General features: G+C 48.9%; 1 protein-coding gene across 9 annotated transcripts in view; it reads left to right on the top strand.

The window, feature by feature from the left end:
- The window catches only part of ASTN1 (astrotactin 1), a 218,813-nt gene that overhangs the window by 110,290 nt on the left and 88,294 nt on the right, over positions 1 to 20,229 (top strand). For all 9 annotated transcript variants that reach the window (XR_005583687.1, XM_039484739.1, XM_039484745.1 and 6 more), the window contains one exon: positions 7,650 to 7,734. Coding sequence is in view for 8 of the 9 variants with exons in the window: in XM_039484739.1 (XP_039340673.1) it covers positions 7,650 to 7,734 (85 nt within the window). In the remaining variant the exon portion in view is untranslated. The remainder of the gene's footprint in view (positions 1 to 7,649; positions 7,735 to 20,229) is intronic.

Raw genomic sequence — 20,229 nt, 5'->3', positions numbered from 1 at the left:
CAAACTACAAAAAAAAAAATTTTTTTTTCTTCGTTCCTGTCAGAGGCAGCCGCTTCCGACATGCCTGGCTCCCCAGGCTTTAAGCACTGCTCTAATTGTAATGATGCCATCCCTCTTTCAGATTGCCATTCAAAATGTATAAAATGTTTGGGGGAGTCCCACATCCCCCCAAAATGTGCCCACTGCCGCAAACTTAAATCCAGGGCACTCAAGGACAGGGAGCTGAGATTAAAACTCCTCCTCCTTCAGTAATCTCTAGGGTCCGCTTCAGACCCGGGCGCCGACTCAGCTACATGCCACAGCCCCCCCGCCTCAAAGAAAGACAAGAAGACTGAAAAAACCAGCACCCTCTCTCACCCGCAAAGAGTTCTTTATGGGGCAAGACTTCTCAGGGCAGATCTACAGCCTCCCTCCCGGCGCTTCCCCGACTGAGCACTTTTTGATGTGCCGGGCTCCTCCAGTGCTGTGTGAAACCTGCCTGCAGCTGCGGAAGCGGTGCTGACACGTGCTGACATGCCTGATCCCCCACAGGCTATTCTTGCTCTCCTAGCACTGTCTCCCGCTGAGCTGACTGGAAATGAAACAATGCTCAAGACACCAGGGCAGAGGAACCTTTCTTCACCGCAGATTCCTCTTGCACAGCACTCACCTCACAGAGGAGCTCCAGCACCGCAATTTACACAGTTAAGGGACCTGCTGGTGTCACTTATCCTGCAGTCACCCCTGCTTAATGCTCCAAATGCTCAGTCAGGGTCCGCACAGCCTTCCTCCAGTGATGAGGAAGCTGGTCTGCAGGGGGAGTTTTCACCATATCAAATCTCCCATCCTCAGACCCCAATCAATAGAGGTCATAGAAAAATCACTTCTCAGGATCCTGCCCCATGGGGTGTGAACCCCTGGATGGCACCACCCATGCCCTTCCCACCACAGTGGCAATATTGGGCTCCATGGGCATCTTATCCTCGAGACCACACTCACTATACCACCACAGCCAGGTGTGACACCTGCCCACCACTGCTGGCTGACGAACCTGCCACTGACGTAAGGGTCCAGGCAGCACCATCATGACCTGCCTCTAACCCCAGTAGACCCACTTGTTACGCCTGATGAAACCCTACTGCCTGCTCCCCTGTCATCTTCAGACGACTTCTCAAAATTTCAAGATCTTTTCAAAAGAGTTGCAAGTAAGTTAAGCATTAGCTTAGAGGAGGTTCCTGAACAGCAGCATGAGTTAACAGACATCCTGCAACCCTCTTCTTTCTCTAGGATTGCATTACTGATCAACACAGCCCTTTGGAACCTGCTAAGGCCATCTGGCAGACTCCCATTGCAAGCCTACTAACTTGTAAGCGAGTGGACTGCAAGTACTTCATTCCTTCCAAGGGCTCTGAATTCCTTTTCACTCACCCAGTGCCAAACTCGCTGCTAGTAGACACAGTCAACCAAAAGACCAAGCACCAGTTTCCCCACTCCACCCCATCCAACAAGGACAGTAAGTGATTAGATCTGCTCGGATGTAAAGTATACGCATCTTCTATGTTACAATTTCGCATTGCTAATTATACTGCCGTTCTGGCAAAATATGACCACAGAAATTACAACAAATTCATGGACTTTATTGATGACATTCCAGAAGAAAACCCCCCAACAATTTACGGCTCTAGTTTCTGAGGGACAAATCATCTCATGTACTGTTCTTCAAGCAGCCCTCGATGCAGCCAATACTGCAGCAAGATCTACTGCTACAGCAGTTGTCATGTGCTGAGGTTCATGGCTCTCCTCCTCCTCCTTTCCTTGAGAGATCCAGAGTATCACTGAAGATCTTCCCTTCGACGACAACAAACTCTTAGCCTTCACGATGAACGACGTACTTCACTCAATGAAGGACTAAAGGGCAACTCTCTGGTCCCTAGGAATTCAAACCCCTATGACCAGAAGGCGACAATATAGATATCAATCTTACCAGTGCCCACACTACCCCGCATGCACCCAGCAATTCCATAGGTCACATGAGCAACAACAGCAGCAGCAACGCCAGAGACCCAGATACCAGCGTTGTCGCCCCAATTCTTCGGTAGCGTCTCAACCCCCTCCGACTAATAAGCCTTGATCAAAGGTATAGAAAACAACATTCCCACTTCAGCGCTTACACCCCATGTCCCTATTTTTGGACACCGCCTACGGCCATTCTCCCACCAATGGCAAAACATTACCACCCACAAGTGGGTTATTGAGGTCATCACAATTGGAACTCACCTCGATTCCTGGACATTCATAGCATCTCTCCCGACCGCTTCAACACCATAAAGCTACTGCCATGAAACTTCGCAACAGTCCTCAGGTCATTGCTCGAGACTGTCTACAACTATTAGGTCACATGGCCTCATGCACTTTCATGGTCAAAAATGCATGACTATACATGAAGTGCTTCCAAGCTTGGTTGGCCACAGTTTACAGACTGAATGTACACGCTCTAAACAAGCCTCTATCCATACCCTTCAGAGTCAAAGACTTTCTCCTATGGTGGACAGTTCCCTCCAACCTTTGCTCTGGAGTCCCCTTTCTACAGGATGCTCCATCCCTCATAATGACTACCAATACATCCCTCAAGGGTGGGATGCACACATGTCCCACCACACAGCTCAGGGGCTATGGTCTTCAACCAAAACCTCTCTACACATAAACGTCCTAGAACTTTGAGCCATACACAATGTCTGCTGTCACTTCCTCCCTTTGATCCGGAACCAACATGTACGGATAATGACAGAACACCGCCTGCATGTTCTATGTGAACAGGCAGGGAGGAGCTCGCTCTTACTTGCTTTGCACAGAGGCTATAAAGCTCTGGAATTGGTGCCTTGCAAACAACATCCAGATATCAGCTGCCTATCTTCCCGGAGCTATGAATTCCACAGCGGACGAATTAACAGACACTTTCCCCGGGATCACGAATGGGAGATAAACAACACAATCATCCTCAACGTATTCCACATTTGGGGATACCCAACCATAGACCTTTTCGCAACCGTGAAAAACATGAAATGTCCCGAATTTTGTTCCAGAGCAGGACTGGGCAAACATTCCCTGGGAGATGCATTCATGATCTCACGGGACCGGGACTTACTATATGCATTTCCCCTGATACCTGTCCTCCACAGAGTTCTGACAAAGATATGAACAGATCGTGCCACGGTAATTCTGATTGCCCTGTCATGGCCCAGACAGACGTGGTTTCCGTTCCTCACCAGAATGTTACTTTGCCCAGCAATTTCATTGCCCCTCACTCTGAACACGGCCGATTTCTTCATCCCAACCTGTCCATGCTTCATTTCAAAGCTTGGTTCCTACATGGTTCTCCCAAAATGAACTAGCATGCTCTGAGCAGGTTCAAAGAGTGCTCCTACATAGCAAGACACAATCTACTCGAATCACTTATCTCTGAAAGTGGAAGCGATTCATACAATGGTGCTCAACTAAACAATATCCTCCTACTTCTGCACCTCTTCCACTCATACTTGACTACCTATTAGACCTCAAGCAATCGGGCCTTTCTTTCAGCGCCATCAAAGTCCTCTTAGCTGCTCTTACAACTTTTCATGACAAGATTGACGATACCTCTGTTTTTGCTCATCCAATCACCAAGCATTTTCTTAAAGGGCTACAATCCCTATACCCGGATATTAAACCTCCTACCCCTCTGTGGGACCTTCACTTAGTATTATCATGCTTAACCCAACAATCATTTGAGCCCCTAGCCACTTGCTCCCTCTTACACCTCTCTATGAAAACAGCATTCTTAGTGGCAATCACCTCCACCAGACGGGCAGGAGAAATAGCTGCTCTCATGGCAGACCTACCTTATACACTATTTTTCAAGGACAAGGTTACCCTCCGACTACATCTCAAGTTTCTTCCAAAAGTGCATTTGTCATTCCACATCAACGAGCCGATACACCCACCAACCTTCTTTCCTAAACCACATGCAAACTCTCTTGAATCCACAATGCATACCTTAGATGTATGCAGGGCTTTGTCCTTCTAGCTCGATAGAACCAAGCCCTTTAGGAACTCTTCCAGACTCTTTGTCTCCATTGCAGTGCGCTCCAGAGGGACACCTATCTCTACCCAGAGACTTTCAAACTGGATTTCTGAGTGTATCCGACTGTGCTACCAGATAAAGAAAGTTACGCCTTCTGCCGGCATTAGAACTCACTCCACTAGATCTGTGACTACCTCTGTGTCTTACCTACGCAAAGTTCCTCTGGCTGACATCTGCAAAGCGGCCACTTGGTCTTCTGAACATGCATTTGTTAAGCATTATGCCCTTACTCAAGGCCCTCTCTCTGATACATGATTAGGCGGAGCTGTATTATCTACCTCATTCTTACCAAATCTGAAGTCCCTACCTCCTTGAGGTACACTGCTTTTCAGTCACCTGGAGTGGAACACCCACAGGGACACCTCTGGAAGAAGAAAAGGAGATTACTCACCCTGTACAGTAACTGATGTTCTTCGACATGATTATCCCTGTGGGTGCTCCATTATTCACCCTCCTCCCCTCTACTTCGGAGTTGGGGTAGCCTCCCTTGGAGAGAAGGAACTGAGGAGACTGGTTGCACACGCGTACTATTAAGGACACTCTAAGCTACCTGCCCTGGGTGTGTTCCAGGATCACTCCATCCAGCCACATCTCTTCCTTCAGTTCTGAGTACATGTAGTGCTGGGGCGAGCTGCCAAACTGATTCCCCTGCAGATTTAGCCATGGGCAGTGGCAGCATTAGCTCCCCAGCACTGTGACTTGCTCCCAGCCAGGGTGCATGGCAGTGCAGTCTCCATGCCTCGGCCTCTCTGAGAGGGGCCCAGGTAGAACTGGTTGAGCATTGGCATGCTAGGAACTGGATTGTAACCACCAGCTTGTTTCATGTAGGCAGCTGAAGAGCCATCAGCTAGAGCAGATTTCTGGTGCTAGCTGACCATGAGTGATGTAAAGATGAAGGTCTCCATTTTCCAGCATCAGTCCTGCCACTTGCAGTGTTGATCTCTGATCACCTATGCTACCCACAGCTTGCTTATTAACCCATTCCAAACAACAACCCACATTCTGCTGGCCTGTCCACTTGAGCTGCTGCAGTCAGGAGTCTCTGTGGGCAGAATTCACCTTCCTTCTATGATGATTGTCTTATCGTGGGACTAGAGGTCCTAACCGAGATCAGGGCCCCGCTGTGCCAGGAGCTGTACAAACACAGAATGGGAGCCAGTCCTGACCCCACCGGGCTTAGTGTTTAAATAGATCCGAGAAAAGAATCTTGATCTCCCATTTCACAGTTTCAAGGTCGCACGGAGAGTCTGCGGCAGAGCCAGTCTCCTGAGTTGCAGTACAGTGTCTCAGCCACATGATCCTTCCTATCTGTGCCATAGGGCACATTCGGCACTGCTGCCCACCCAACACCACACCGGTAGGGCTGCATGGGCTTAAGTCATTGCAGAAGCTGGGTCAATCTCTTCCCTCTGGCCAGCATGTACCTGTGCACAGTCTGTATCGTCTTCTGTAATAACCACTCGCTCCCCTGCTGGGAGTCTGTGCTTGCTCCAGAATCAGCATTCCATGTGTTCACAACCATCTGTCACAGCAGATGCAGCTCCTGGGTAGGGAGACATCGGCCCCCTTGGGGTCGGGTCTTAAAAATTCAGGGTTCTTTTATCTGTGTTTTAAAGGCGTGTGGCCCTTTAAGAGCAGGAGGCTGTCCCGACAGACTATAGTCTTTGGACCCTATGCTGCCCGGCCCGGTCCCCTATGCAGTCCCAACTATTCCAGTGATGCTGCACACAGGGTATCTGTTAGCAAGGAAGCTGGCTTTTTAAGAGCCGCAAGCTGCAAACGGATTGGGCTAGAGTAGCCAAGCAAAATCTTTGCCCCAAACTGAGAGAGATCTTTTTGGTGAGGCCTCTGCTATTCTGGGTTCTGTCATGTAAAGGGGATGAAATTCCCCCTTACAGTCAGCCAGCATTAAACTCATCAACCCCTCAGAGCTTAAGTGGTCTAGTGCATAGATCTTTTGTTGGTGTAACCCACTGTTTGGTGTGTATGTTCCCTTCTGAACCTGATCCACAGAGAATAGGGTCTTCTACAGCTTCTAGCTACAGGGCTATTTTTAGCTCATGCTTTAGCTCTGGAGGTTCCTGGTTAAAACCCCAGGTACAACCATGATGGTGGGCATCACACTGGACTTCTGCATGGGGTGAATTTCATCTAGGAGGCGGGAGTGCTGAAATAGCATGTGATAGAGCCTGTCCTTGTAGTGCTTCTGGTCTGATCAGAGGCAAGAAATACTGGAAAGCACATGAGCAATATGGAATTTCAAGTTAACTGCACTTTGCTTTACTGTGATACCATTCATACACTTCATTTTTACTTAAAATGAAAGCAAGGTCATTCCACAGGGAAATAGTAGCTTGTTTTTCAGAGAAACTGAGCAGCCCTAGATCCCCTGGAAGCCAATGGTTGCTGCAGATGCTCAACACCTTTCTAAGTCCGCCTGCTTATTTGAGTGTCTAAATACGGGTTTAGGTGTCTAACTTTAGATGCTTAAATTTGAAAGTATTGGTCAAATATTTCCACAGCTACTGTAACATGGCTGCATAGAATATATTTTGTAAGGTATAAATGCACTAGCCTAAACAGTAATCCAAACCACAGTGGTACATGTGCTGTTGTAATTTGACCAAGATAATTGTGCTCTGGGAACGTTAATTTTGAATTTTCCTGGTGCTTGGGTGCTGAAATTCACCATATTTACATTGTTGCATGACAGTGCACTGAGTTTATACCACATAATAATGATTTTTAGCATTTTCTTCTTTAAGACCCTGCTCTAGCAAAGCATTTATACACGTCCTTAGCTTTCAGCACTTAAATATTCCCAGTGAAGCCCTTAAAGTTAAGCATGTGTTAAAGAGCTGTGCTGGACTGGGACCTAAAGCACTTTATAAATATTAACTAATGAAGAGCCAGATTCAGCCTACTCTTACGTGGCTTCACAGTGCAGGTGTAGGGGTGTGTGTGTGTGTGTGTGAGAGAGAGAGAGAGAGGAGCTTCCCCCCCTTGCACAGTCCATGTAATAAATGGTGAGAATTATACTCGCCATACTCAAGGAAGTGCAAGGGCTGCTCCCTAATTATGGCCCTGGGGAATGCCCCAAAGAGGCCATCGAGGACAGGGGAGGTGGTGGTGCGGTGGCCCCTGTCATTGGCTGTGCTCTGAACTCTACTCTGAGCATTTGCTGGTTTTGTACAACCACAAGTTCCCAGCCTTTAGACCAGGGGTCAGAGGCTGCCGCTGACAGTTGTAACAAGGTCTGGAGGGAGCAGACGAGGAGACAGTATTTGGTGTGAGGGCTCACCTCTGCCACTGCCATGGCACCACCTGTAGATCTCCGGGAGGGATGGAGTTAATGCAGTTACACATTTGGAGGTGGGATTTCCTGATGTAATAACCTTGCCTGTTGTGAACCCCCATGGAGCCCACAGACTCCCATTAGCAGGGTTCATTTGGAGCACAGGATCAGACCTTGGTCCATCTAGTCTAGTAGCCTGTCTCCAGCAGTGGCCAGTACAATTAATTCTCTTATTTTACCTTCCTCCATTCCTAGGTGAGTGTCTTTGCTATGAGGGTTACATGAAGGACCCGGTGCACAAGCATCTCTGCATCCGGAACGAGTGGGGCACGAACCAGGGGTAAGTTTGATGGACCACAAATAGCAAGACATTCTGCTGACTTTATGAACGTTCCCTATTGGGGCAACCCCATGGATGGGGGATCGGTGGGATTGAGCCACGTGCCCCTGGATCTAAAAGCAAGAGTCTCTACTGCTTGAGGTGAAGGACCAGCAGGCTTGGGAGCATTAGTAGACTCATACACTGCTTAATGGGATCCGGCCACTAGAGGTGAATAAAGAGACTTATTTGGTCAGCATGTTCCATGGTTACTTTCTTTTGGTCCAGACTCTTGGAAGGTGCATTTACAGAGTAACAACCATCAGAAATAGGCAGGATGGTCTTTATAAAGAACAAAACCTGCCAGACAAACACGGTGGTTTTTTCTGAGCGAGTCAGACAATTAGCGGACAGTGGGAACACAACGGCCGTCATGTAGAGTATCTGGGGTTCAGCAAAGCATTTGCTACAGTGTCTGTCGCATGACATCTTCCTGAAAGAATGAATGGAAATTGGCTTGAAGAAGAGTAATGTCAAGGTCTGTGTAGTCTGCAGCAAGCTGGATCTAAGCTCTGTTGCAAAGGCCTTGGGGTTCTGGAGTGCAACAGACTAAAAATATTGCAATAGGGTAAATAAAAAAGCGAGAGGTTTATATTTATTAAATATGAAAATGAATAACCCAGTCTGTACAGAACTCCTGCTGTTCATTTTTGTTTTACATTCACTGGGCCGAGTCCTCGGCAGGTGCCTGTTTAGACCAGCTGATGATCTGGACCAATGTGTTTCATACCACCCGTTAATTTTCAGCATGCAACAGAGCTTTGTGCTGCTGGCGTATAGCTGCACTGTGGAAGTTGTCAGCTGGCTAGGGCACAGCTGGCATCTAGGAAGGGGTGGGAGGCCATTGGGGGTTGGGAGAGAAGCAGGTTAGCTGGGTATTTTTGCACAAACGATCGGCAGTGAACAACATTGACACTGAAATGATCATTGTTAGGTTTCAGATCATACAGCCCAGTGACATTAATAGAATTGGTCAACACCTTTCTAAACCCCATTATCTGCCAACCACATTCTATCGCTCTGCACTCTGCTCACATTTGGAATGTTACGCTGGCAAACAGAAGTGCTAGAAACATGTTTTATTAAATGATTGCTGAGATTCAGGACAATATTTCTGTGGCAATGGGTGGTTTCTTTGGCTGTGAAACTGTGGGACCCTTGAGTACTGTCATTGGAACTGAACGCACCTCAAAGAGAGGGTCAGGGGAATGGCAACGCACAAAATTTGGGAGTAGTGTCCAGTGGCTTGTTGCAAGGGTGGTGGTTCTGTCTCGACTTAATTATCATTTTCAATTAACAGTAATAATCAACAACAAATTTGATCCAAGGACAGCAGTGTGCTTTATACTGTAACCGTCTATCACCCTGGCAGGCCGGTGAGCATTGTCGGAATCTTGCTTATGAGTATGGGAACCATTGTTTTCTGCTAAATGGGATCAGAACAGAGCAGCGGGTGAAGGCTCTGCTCTGCTAGCCTTGGGTCAAACCCAGAGAGCTGCTGAGCACCCTCATCTCCTCCCTTCAGGATTTGCCCTGTCGATTAATTAACAGTGGCCGATTCTACTGGTGGCGCTAACAGTTAATGTGTGTGACTCCATTGCCCTCTAGTGGATGGCTGCAGCCTAGGGAGAAGATAGAAGGGGTACCGACTGTGGAGATTCTCTTTTGAGCTCAAGTGGCCGGTCCCTGTGCAGCCGGAGGTTCCGAGTTCTGTCCTTGCTGCTGCAAAGTTCTAGGGAGCCATGCTGAGCGGCACCGGGATATCAGTGCAGTCCTAGGAGACCATGGGTTTGTTACAGTGTCAGGGAGTAGTCCAGGGTTACCGAGGGAGGCAGCTCTCCAGCATCCCTGTTCACTGCCATGGCTACAAGACCATCCTCCCCTCCTAAGTTCAGCGCTCTGGAAAAGGGGATGAAAAAGCACATTTATTCCATTGGCAGATGCTACGAAACCAAGAGGTGTTTTTTGAACACCAGGGGGAAGAGATAATGAATATAGAGGGACCCAGAGAGATTAGAATCACGGCTAAGAAATAACATAATGAGATGCAGTCCGGGAAAATGCAAGCTAATGAATTTGAGGGAAAATAACTTGCAGTGCAGAGCCACATGAAGAAAGTGAAGCGGCAAGGCTGAAAGCGAGATGGGTCTGATTGCCTACATTGCATTACATCGGAGCGGCGGGAGCCCGATTTTCAGAGTTGCTGATGTGGGCATCTCAGAGCAGTGCTGGACAGCAGAATTTCCAGTGTATTATGAGAACTGCTTAAGTGTGCTGAAAATTTGTCGAATTAGACACCTGATCACTGTGTTGTGAGGAAAAGAATGGGACAGACACAGTTTGCTGCAGGTCTTAGTGGCTAAATGACAAAAGTGTTTTGGTTTTCAGCCAAACAAAAAATCGGGTTTCAATGAAAAGTCAAAATTTTCCAAACATGTTCATTTGTGTCTAAATGTTCAATGGAACTCCCTCGCCCTCCCCAGTTTTGGAGCCTAAGATCCAGCTCCTCAGTTGGTGTGGATCAGTAATGTAGCTCCATCACATTCAAACAGCTGAAGCTCTGGCCCTGTACGTCTCGGTTCTTTTTTTCTGTCCAAACAAAATGTTAGGCCTTTAAACAATATGCATTTTAAATTGGCTAAATGCAAATGTATACATCTGGGAACAAAGAATGTAGGCCATACTCATCAGGAACCCTAGGAACCCATAGGAGACTGTATCCTGGGAAGCAGTGACTCTCAAAACCTGTCTTGGAGGATAATCATCTGAACATGAGCTCCCAGTGCAAAGCTGGGGCCAAAAGGGCTAATGCAATCCTTGGATGCATAAACAGGTGAATCTAGAGTTGGATCACAGAGGTTATTTTACCTCTGTATTGGCACTGGTGCGAGTGCTGCTGGAAAACTGTCAAGTTCTGTTATCCACAATTCAAGAAGGACATTGATAAATTAGAGAGGGTTCAGAGAAAAGTCTAACATGATCCAGTGGCTGGAAGTTGAAATTAGACAAATTCAGACTGGAAATAAGGTGTGAATTTTTAACGGTCAGAGTAATTAACCATTGGAACAATTTATCAAGGGTCGATAAATCACTCCATCACTGACAATTGTTAAATCCAGCTTGGATTTTTTTTTTAAAAGATCTGCTCTAGGCATTATTTGGGAAGTTGTCTGGCTTGTGCTATGCTCAAGATCAGATCAGATGGTTCCTTCTGGCCTTGGAATCTGTTACCAAAGAGAGACACCATTATGTAAGACCCACCACAAAAACGTGTGAACTGTTGTCAGAGGTATTGCTATTGTGTAGCCTTGTGGCGACAGGGCTGAGCAAAGGGGACAAGTGAAGAAATGTATCCAAAGGGAGTCCAGGTCCCTAAGCAGGTCTAACTGGCTAAATGTGTGTGCACGTGTGTCCTCCCCCTAGCCTTGGGCAGCCAGCTAGGAGATGGATTTTCCTTTAGAGGAGATGAATAGGGCAGTGGTTTTCAAACTTTTTTTCTGGGGACCCCGTTGAAGAAAATAGTTGATGTCTGTGACCCAACGAAGCTGGCGGTGAGTGATTTGGAATGTGGGAGGGGCTCAGGGCTGGGGCAGAGGGTTGGGGTGCAGGGGTGAGGTCTGCGGGGTGGGTCTGGAAATGAGGGGTTCAGGGTGTGGGAGGGGGCTCTGGGCTGGGGCAGGGGGTTGGGGTGTGGGAGGGCTCAGGGTTCTGGGCTGGGGGTGCAGGCTCTGTAGTGGGGTTTGGGGTGCAGGAGGGGCTCTGGGTTTGGGGGAGGTCTGGGGCAGGGGATTGGGATGCGGGAGGGGGTCAGGGATCTGGGCTGGGGGTGCAGGCTCTGTGGTGGGTCTGGGGATGAGGGGTTTGGGGTGCAGAAAGGGGTTCCGGGTTTGGGGGGGCTCATGGCTGGGGCAGGGGATTGGGGCACTGGGTTGGGGCATGGACTTACCTCCGGTGGCTCCCGGTCAGTGGTGCAACCAGGTGCAGAGGCAGGCTTCCCGCCTGTCCTGGCACCGCGGACAGCAATGCGCCTGGAAGCAGCCTGCAGCAGGTCCAGCTCCTAGGCAGCAGTGCACAAGCGGCTCAGCATGGCTCTCGCCCACAGGCACTCCCCCCTCAGCTCCCATTGGCTGGGAACCAGCCAATGGGAGTGCGGAGCCCGTGCTTGGGGCAGGGGCAGCGCGCAGAGCCCTGTGGCCCCCACTGTATAGAAGCTGAACCCGCTGCTGGCCGCTTCCAGGGCGCAGTGCGGTGTCTGAACAGGTAGGCACTAGCCTGCCTTAGCTGGGCAGCACCCCCGAAGGGACATTTAACACCCCGGTTGGCAGTGCTGACCTGAGCCGCTAGGGTCCCTGGGTGCTGAGCAAGGTGACCCAGTGCCTTACTGGGGCGCGACCCGAACTTTGAAAAACACTGGAATAGGGGACTCACAGCTGGGTCATTTTTTCTCCCTGCCCAGTGCTGGTCCTGGTTAAGCCACTGACCAGGGACTTGCACCTCCCACTCCAGATTCCCCACTTGCCAGACAAGAGTAGTAGCTCTGTGGGATCAACACTCCCTCCTCAGCAGCAGGATTAGCTCTTCCTCCTGTTTTAATAGAAAAGAGGGAGTTGCACTTGCCTTCACTGTGTCTCACTATTAGCCATCTCCTCCCCATGCAGTGGTCACACTGGCTTTTTTCGTTTGCTCGTGATGCCATGCAGCTATCTCCAGGGTCATGTCTGTTTGCATTACCTTTCTGCCATTACTGCCTGAGAATCTCTCCCTCCTCCATACCGTCCCAAATCCTTTTGGCCTTAAAAGATTGCAGATTTGCATGCATTTCCATATATTTGCATAACTACAGGCACAAACCTTCAGACGCTGATGCCTTCCTGTTTTCAAGCTATTCTGAAATGCCCCAGCATGGGGAGATAATTGCATGGCTTTGTGTGGGGCCCAGAATGCTTGATGGATTCTGCATAGAGATAGATTAAGTCACCAGAGCCTGATGAAATACATCCTAGAATACTCAGGGAGCTGACTGAGGAGATATCAATGGCTATTAGCCAGGGTGGGCAGGGATGTCGTTCCTAGCCTCTGTTTGCCAGAAGCTGGGAATGGGTGACAGGGAATGGATCACTTGATGATTACCTGTTCATTCCCTCTGGGGCACCTGGCATTGGCCACTGTCGGAAGACAGGATACTGGGCTAGGAGGACCTTTCGTCTGACTCAGTATGGCCGTTCTTATATTCTTATCTGAGCCATCAGTGATTATCTTAGAAAAGTCATGGAAGACAGGAGAGATTCCAGAGGACTGGAAAAGGGCAAATATAGTGCCAATCTATAACAAGGGGAATAAGGACAATCCAGGGAGTTACAGACCAGTCAGCTTAACTTCAGTACCCAGAAAGATAATGGAGCAAATAATTAAGCAGTCAATTTGCAAATACCTAAAAGAGAATAGGGTGATAAGTAACAGTCAACATGGATTTGTCAAGAACAAATTGTGTCAAACCAGTCTAATAGCTTTCTTTGACAGGGTAACAAGCCTTGTGGATAGGGGGAAGTGATAGATACGGTATATCTTAACCTGAGTAAAGGTTTTGATACTGCCTTGCATGACCTTCTCATAAACAAACTAGGGAAATACAACCTAGATGGAGCTACTATTAGGTGGGTGCATAACTGGTTGGAAAACCATTCCCAGAGAGTAGTTATCAGGGGTTCACAGTCAAGCTGGAAAGGCATATGGAGTGGGATTCCTTCTGGGTCCGGTTTTGTTCAATATCTTCATCAGCAATTTAGGTAATGGCACAGAGAGTACACTTACAAAGTTTGTGGATGATACCACGCTGGGAGGGGTTGCAAGTACTTTGGAAGATAGGATTAAAATTCAAAATGATCTGGACAAACTAGAGAAATGATCTGAAGAAAACAGGATGAAATTCAATAAGGACAAATGCAAAAATACTCCACTTAGGAAGGATATCACACATGCAAAAATGGGAAATGACTGCCTAGGAAGGAGTACTGCAGAAAGGAATCTGGGGTAATAGTGGATCACAAATTAAATATGAGTCAACAGTGTAACACTTTTGCTAAAAAAGGGCACATCATTCTGGGATGTATTAGCAGGAATGTTGTAAGCGAGAAGTAATTCTTCTGGTCTATGCTGCGCTGTTTAGGCTTCAACTGGAGTACTGTGTCCAGGTCTGGGTGCCACATTTCAGGAAAGATGTGGACAAATTGGAGAAAGTACAGAGAAGAGCAATAAAAATGATTAAAGGTCTAGAAAACATGACCTATAAGGGAAGACTGAAAAACCTGGGTTTGTTTAGTCCAGAGATGAGATTTCTGAGGAGGGACATACGTTTTCAAGTACATAAAAGGTTGTTACAAGTGGGAAGGAGAAAAATTGTTCTCCTTAACCTCTGAGGATAGGACAAGAAGCAATGGGCTTAAATTGCAGCAAGGGAGGTTTAAGTTGGACATTAGGAAAAACTTCCTAACTGTCAGGGTGGTTAAGCACTGGAATAAATTGCCTAGGTACGGTAACTTCTCACTTAAAGTCGTCCCGGTTAATGTTGTTACATTGCTGATCAGTTAGGGAACATGCTCATTTAAAGTTGCGCAATGCTCCCTTATAATGTTGTTTGGCAGCCGCCTGCTTTGTCCATGGCTTGCAGAAAGAGCAGCCCATTGGAGCTAGCTGGTGGGGGCTTGGAACCAGGGTGGACCGGCAGCCCCCCATTAGCTCCCCACACTCCTAAGTTCCCTGTGTGGCAGCTGCCCAGCAGGCTACCAATTGCCAGCAGTTCAGCTGTCCCTCCCCCCACTGCCATGTGCTGCTCCTGCCCTCTGCCTTGGAGCTGTTCCCGGGAGCCTCCTGCTTGCTGTGCGGGGGAGGTGGAAGGAGAGGGGCTAATGTCAGGGTGTCCACCTCCCCCCTACTCCTGTGCCCCGCTTACCTCTTCTCCATATAGAGCAGGGTGGGGACAGGACAGGGCTCAGGACAGAGAGAGCTTGCTGGCCGCAGCTGCTGTTTCAACTTCCTGATTTTTTTAAAGGCAATGTATTTAGAGTGGTGTCAGCGTACTTAAAGGGGCAATGTGCATCTCTCTCTCCCACACACAGGGTGTGTGTCTCTGTCTCTGTCTGCCATGCTGTCTCCCCTCCCTCCATTCATACTGCCTTGTAGAGTGTGAGGCTACATTAACAACAATGTGTTAACCCTTGAGGGCTCAGCCGAATGTTAGTTCATCATTTAGCAATAAGGCATTCCTGGGAAATATCCCACCCTCTTCCACCCTCTGATTCCACCACCATAACCAAGCTTCACAATCATCATTGCTGTGTACAGTATTAAACTGTTTGTTTAAAACGTATACTGTGTGGGTGGGTGGTTTTTTGTCTGGTGAAAAAAAATTCCCTGGAACCTAACCCCCCCTATTTACGTTAATTGTTATGGGGAAATTGGATTTGCTTAACATCGTTTCACTTAAAGTTGCATTTTTCAGGAACATAACGACATTAAGTGAGGAGTTACTGTAGGTTGTGGAATGTCCATCACTGGCGATTTTTAAGAGCAGGTTAGACAAACACCTCTCTGAGATGGTTTAGGTAATACTTAGTCCTGCCGTGAGAGTAGGGAACTGGACTAGATGACCTCTTGAGGTCTCTTCCAGTCCTACAATTCTATGATTAAAAGCATCTAGGCCATATTTCTCATATTGTTCCTATGCATGGATTTTAAGACTAGGAGGACACATTAGGATCATCTAGTCTGACCTCCTGCATAACAAGGGCCAGAGAATCTAACCCAGTAATTCCTGAGTCAAGCTCACAGCGTCTGTCTGAGCTAGAGCATCTCTCTTAGAAAGACATCTAGTCGTGACTTAGCCTATTCTCTTCCATGGTGACATGCCATAAGAAGATGAAAGGAGAAGAGTACTGGTTAGTACTACCCTCTTCATGAAGCCTCAGAACGTCAGAGGATGGGGAGCAATGCAGAAAGCAAAGCCGTTTGAAACAGGTCTGCGTTGCTGGCCATAGGACTTGTCTAGACTAGGGAAGTGTGTCACACGTTATATTAAGATTTCATTTATAAGTAGTGTATAAAGGGTTGATAAATGCTGCTGTAGATGGCTATAGAATCCAACAGGTCAATAGGTTGTTTATAACCATGCTTTATTACCATTTTTAACACCTTCTGCTCTGTTTTTAATCATCTATAATCCACGCTGCTCATGTTGATAACCCTAGGAATCTTGTATGAACCTTTCATTAAACCATTTATAAATTGGACCTTCATAGAATGGGTGGCAGAATTTTGTGCCTGTGTAGCTACTGTAATATAGTTACATTAATGCACGCTTCTAATGTAGACATCCTGCTCTGATGCAAGCCCCATCTTCGCCAGTATAGTGCACGAACACTGATGCTTGCACTGTGGTAGCTGTACTGGTGCAAAAAATCCCAGGATAAGCATGGTCTTAGAAGAACTGGTAGGGACTTCTGAAGATGGAACATGGAAAGCCAAGAATTCTCCACCACCACCCAAAAAATCTACATTCCCTTTCAGAAGCGTTTCTCTCTGACCTCGGGAACTCCCTGAAAAATCCCACAGTCTCAGAGCAAATGTCAGACTCAGCCAGGGTGAGATAAGAAACCTGGGAAGTGGGGATCAAAACAGAAAGAGAGTGAAATCTGCTGGGAATGATGGCTCGTGAAAGCATCTGGAGTGGCAGAGGACTCGGCAACAGTTCAGTGCCAGGAATGTCTGCTGACAGCGGAGCCCACTTCTGTCTTCCCCCCATTTACTGTTCAGCCAGCTGCCCAGCTGCTCTGACACCTCCCTCTCTCTTCTTTCCAGCCCTGCAATCCCTGCATTGACTGGGTATCTTCTCTTAGAACAGAGGTGAGCAAACTACGGCCAACGGGCCACATGCGGCCCGCATGACCCTCCTGCCTGGCCCCTGAGCCCTCGGTCCCTCCCCTGCCGTTCCCCCTCAGCCTCATCTCACTGCACCGCCGGCGCAATGCTCTGGGCGGAGGGGCTGCAAGCTCCTGGGGCAGCACAGCTGCAGAGCCACGGCCTGACCCAGTACTCTGTGCTGCGTGGCGGCGTGGCTGCCTGTCCTGGTGCTCTGGGCAGCGCCATTGTAGCGCTGGCAGCCACCGGTGCTCCAGGCAGCGCGGTAAGGGGGCAGGGGAGTTCAAGGTGGTGGTCAGGGGGCAGGGGTGTGGATCGGGGTTGGGACAGGGGGGCTGAAGGGGGGTTCCAGGGGGGCAGTCAGGATGGAGAGGGGGTGGTTGGTTGGGGTGCTGGGGGGCGATCAGGGACAGCGGGTCCGGGGACGGTCAGGGGACAGGGAGCGGGTGGGGGGTGGATGGGGCAGAAGTCCTGGGGGGGCCGTCAGAGGACAGGGAACAGGGGGATTGGATGGGGCAGGAGTCCCAGGGGGGCCATCAAGGGGTGAGAAGCAGGGACGGTCGGATAGGGGGCGTTGGCAGGGCCACGCCTGGCTGTTTGGGGAGGCACAACCTCTCCTAACCAACCCTCCATACAATTTCGGAAACCCGATGTGGTCCTCAGGCCAGAAATGTTGCCCGCCTCTTTCTTTGAATCAAAGAATAATAGAAGATTAGGGTTGGAAAAGATCTCAGGAAGTCATCTAGTCCAGTGGTCCTCAACCTTTAGCGCCCATGGGCACCGCATTGGGGACCCCTGATCTAGTCCAATCCCCTGCTCAAAGCAGGATGAATACCAACTAAATCATCCCAGCCAGGGCTTTGTCAAGCCTGACCTTAAAAACCTCTAAGGATGGAGATTCCACCACCTCCCTAGGTAACCCATTCCAGTGCTTCACCACCCTCCTAGTGAAATAGTGTTTCCTAATACCCAACCTAGACCTCACCCACTGCAGCTTGAGACCATTGCTTCTTGTTCTGTCATCTGCAACCACAGAGAACATCCTCGCTCCATCCTCTTTGGAACCCCCTTTCAGGTAGTTGAAGGCAGCTATCAAATTCACCCTCACTCTTCTCTTCTGCAGACTAAACAAGCCCAGTTCCCTCAGCCTCTCCTCATAAGTCATGTGCCCCAGCCCCCTGATCATTTTCGTTGCCCTCCACTGGACTCTCTCCAATTTGTCCACATCCTTTCTGTAGTGGAGGGCCCAAAACTGGACTCAGTACTCCAGATGTGGCCTCACCAGTGCCAAATAGAGGGGAATAATCACTTCCCTCAATCTGCTGGGAATGCTCCTACTAATGCAGCCCAATATGTCATTAGCCTTCTTGGCAACAAGGGCACATTGCTGACTCATGTCCAGCTTTTCATCCACTGTAATCCCCAGGTCCTTTTCTGCAGAACTACTGTTTAGCCAGTCGGTCCCCAGCCTGTAGCGGTGTAAGGGATTCTTCCATCCTAAGTGCAGGACTCTGCACTTGTCCTTATTGAACCTCATCAGATTTCTTTTGGCCCAATCCACCAATTTGTCAGGTCACTGTGGACCAGAGGTGGGCAAAGTACGGCCCGCGGGACCGTCCTGCCCGGCCCCTGAGCTCCCGGCCTGGGAAGCTAGCCCCCGACCCCTCCTCTGCTGTTTCCCCTCCCCTGCAGCCTCACCTCACTGAGCCGCTGGGCAGCTCAGCACCAGTGCACCCCCTGCAGGGGTGGGGGCAGGGCAGAGTAGTGGGGGAGGCTCACCGGGAGGGGGTGGTCAGAGGACAAGGAGGGGGGGTTGGATCGGGGGTGGGGTCCCGATGGGGTGGTTTGGGACAGGGGGTCCCAGGAGGGGGCAGTCAGAGGACAAGGAGCGGGGTTGGATGGGTTGGAGATTCTGAGGGGGCAGTCAGGGGGCAGGAAGTGGGAGGGGGCAGATAGGGGGCGGGGGGCAGGCTGTTTGGGGAGGCACAGCCTTCCCTACCCAGACCTCCCTACAGTTTCACAACCCTGATGTGGCTCTCTGGTGAAAAAATTTGACCACCCCTGCTCTGGACCCTATCCCTACCCTCCAGTGTGTCATCCGTGAACTTGCTGAGGGTGCAATCTGTCCCATCATCCAGATCATTAATAAAGATGTTGAACAAAACCGGCCTCAGGACCAACCCTTGGGGCACTCCACTTGATACTGGCTGCCAACTAGACATTGAGCCGTTGATCACTACCCGTTGAACCGGATGATCTAGCCAGCTTTCTATCCACCTTATAGTCCAATCATCCAATCACTACTTTTTTAACTTGCTGGCAAAAGTACTGTGAGAGACTGCATGAAAAGCTTTGCTAAAGTCAAGATATATCACGTCCACTGCTTTCACCATATCCACAGAGCCCATTATCTCATCTTAGAAGGCAATCAGGTTGGTCAGGTATGACTTGCCCCTGGTGAATCCATGTTGACTGTTCCTGATCACCTTCCTCTCCTCCAAGTGCTTTAAAATGGTTTCCTTTAGGACCTGCTCCATGATTTTTCCAGGGACTGAGGTGAGGCTGACTGGTCTGTAGTTCCCTGGGTTCTCCTTCCCTTTTTTAAATCATCTGGGACCTCCCCCAATCGCCATGAGTTTTCAAAGATAATGGCCAGTGGCTCTGCTATCACATCAGCCAATTCCCTCAGCACCCTTGGATGCATTAGATCTGAACCCATGGAATTGCGCATGTCCAGCTTTCTAAAATAGTCCTTAACCTTTTTCACCACTGAGGGCTGCTCACCTCCTCCCCATACTGTGTTGCCCAGGACACCAGTGTGGGAGCTGACCTTGTCTGTGAAGACTGAGGCAAAAAAAGCATTGAGTACTTCAGCTTTTTCCACATCATCTGTCACTAGGTTTCTTCCTCCGTTCATTAAGGGTCCCACACTTTCCCTGACTTTTTTCTTGTTGCTAACATACTTGTAGAAACCCTTCTTGTTACCCTTCATGTCCCTTGCTAGCTGCAACTCCAGTTGTGTGTTTGCCTTCCTGATTACACCCCTGCATGCTTGAGCAATATTTTTATACTCCTCCCTAGTCATCTGACCAAGTTTCCACTTCCTGTAAGCTTCCTTTTTGTGTTTAAGCTTACTGAAGATTTCACTTTTAAGACAAGCTGATTGCCTGCCATATTTTGCTATTCTTTCTGCACATTGGGATGGTTTGTTCCGGTGCCCTCAATAAGGCTTCTTTAAAATACGGCAAGCTTTTATGGACTCCTTTCCCCCTCATATGAGCCTCCCAGGGGATCCTGACTATCAGTTTCCTAAGGGAGTCAGTCTGCTTTTCTGAAGTCCCGGGTCTGTATTTTGCTACTCTGCTTTCTTCCTTTTGTAAGGATCCTGAACTCAACCATCTCATGGTCACTGCTGCCCAGGTTGCAACCCACTTCTACTTCCCCTACCAATTCTTCTCCACCTCTTCCTCCTTCTCCCTCTTCCTGTGTGCAGTTCCCCTCAACATCAGACTCTCTCCATGTGAATTGCCTCCCTTTGGGTTT

Source organism: Mauremys reevesii, linkage group 8 (genome assembly GCF_016161935.1).
Source record: "Mauremys reevesii isolate NIE-2019 linkage group 8, ASM1616193v1, whole genome shotgun sequence".
NCBI classification, from domain to species: domain Eukaryota; kingdom Metazoa; phylum Chordata; order Testudines; family Geoemydidae; genus Mauremys; species Mauremys reevesii.
Note: the sequence above shows the minus strand (reverse complement) of the source record. Positions and strands in the feature narration are given on the sequence as shown.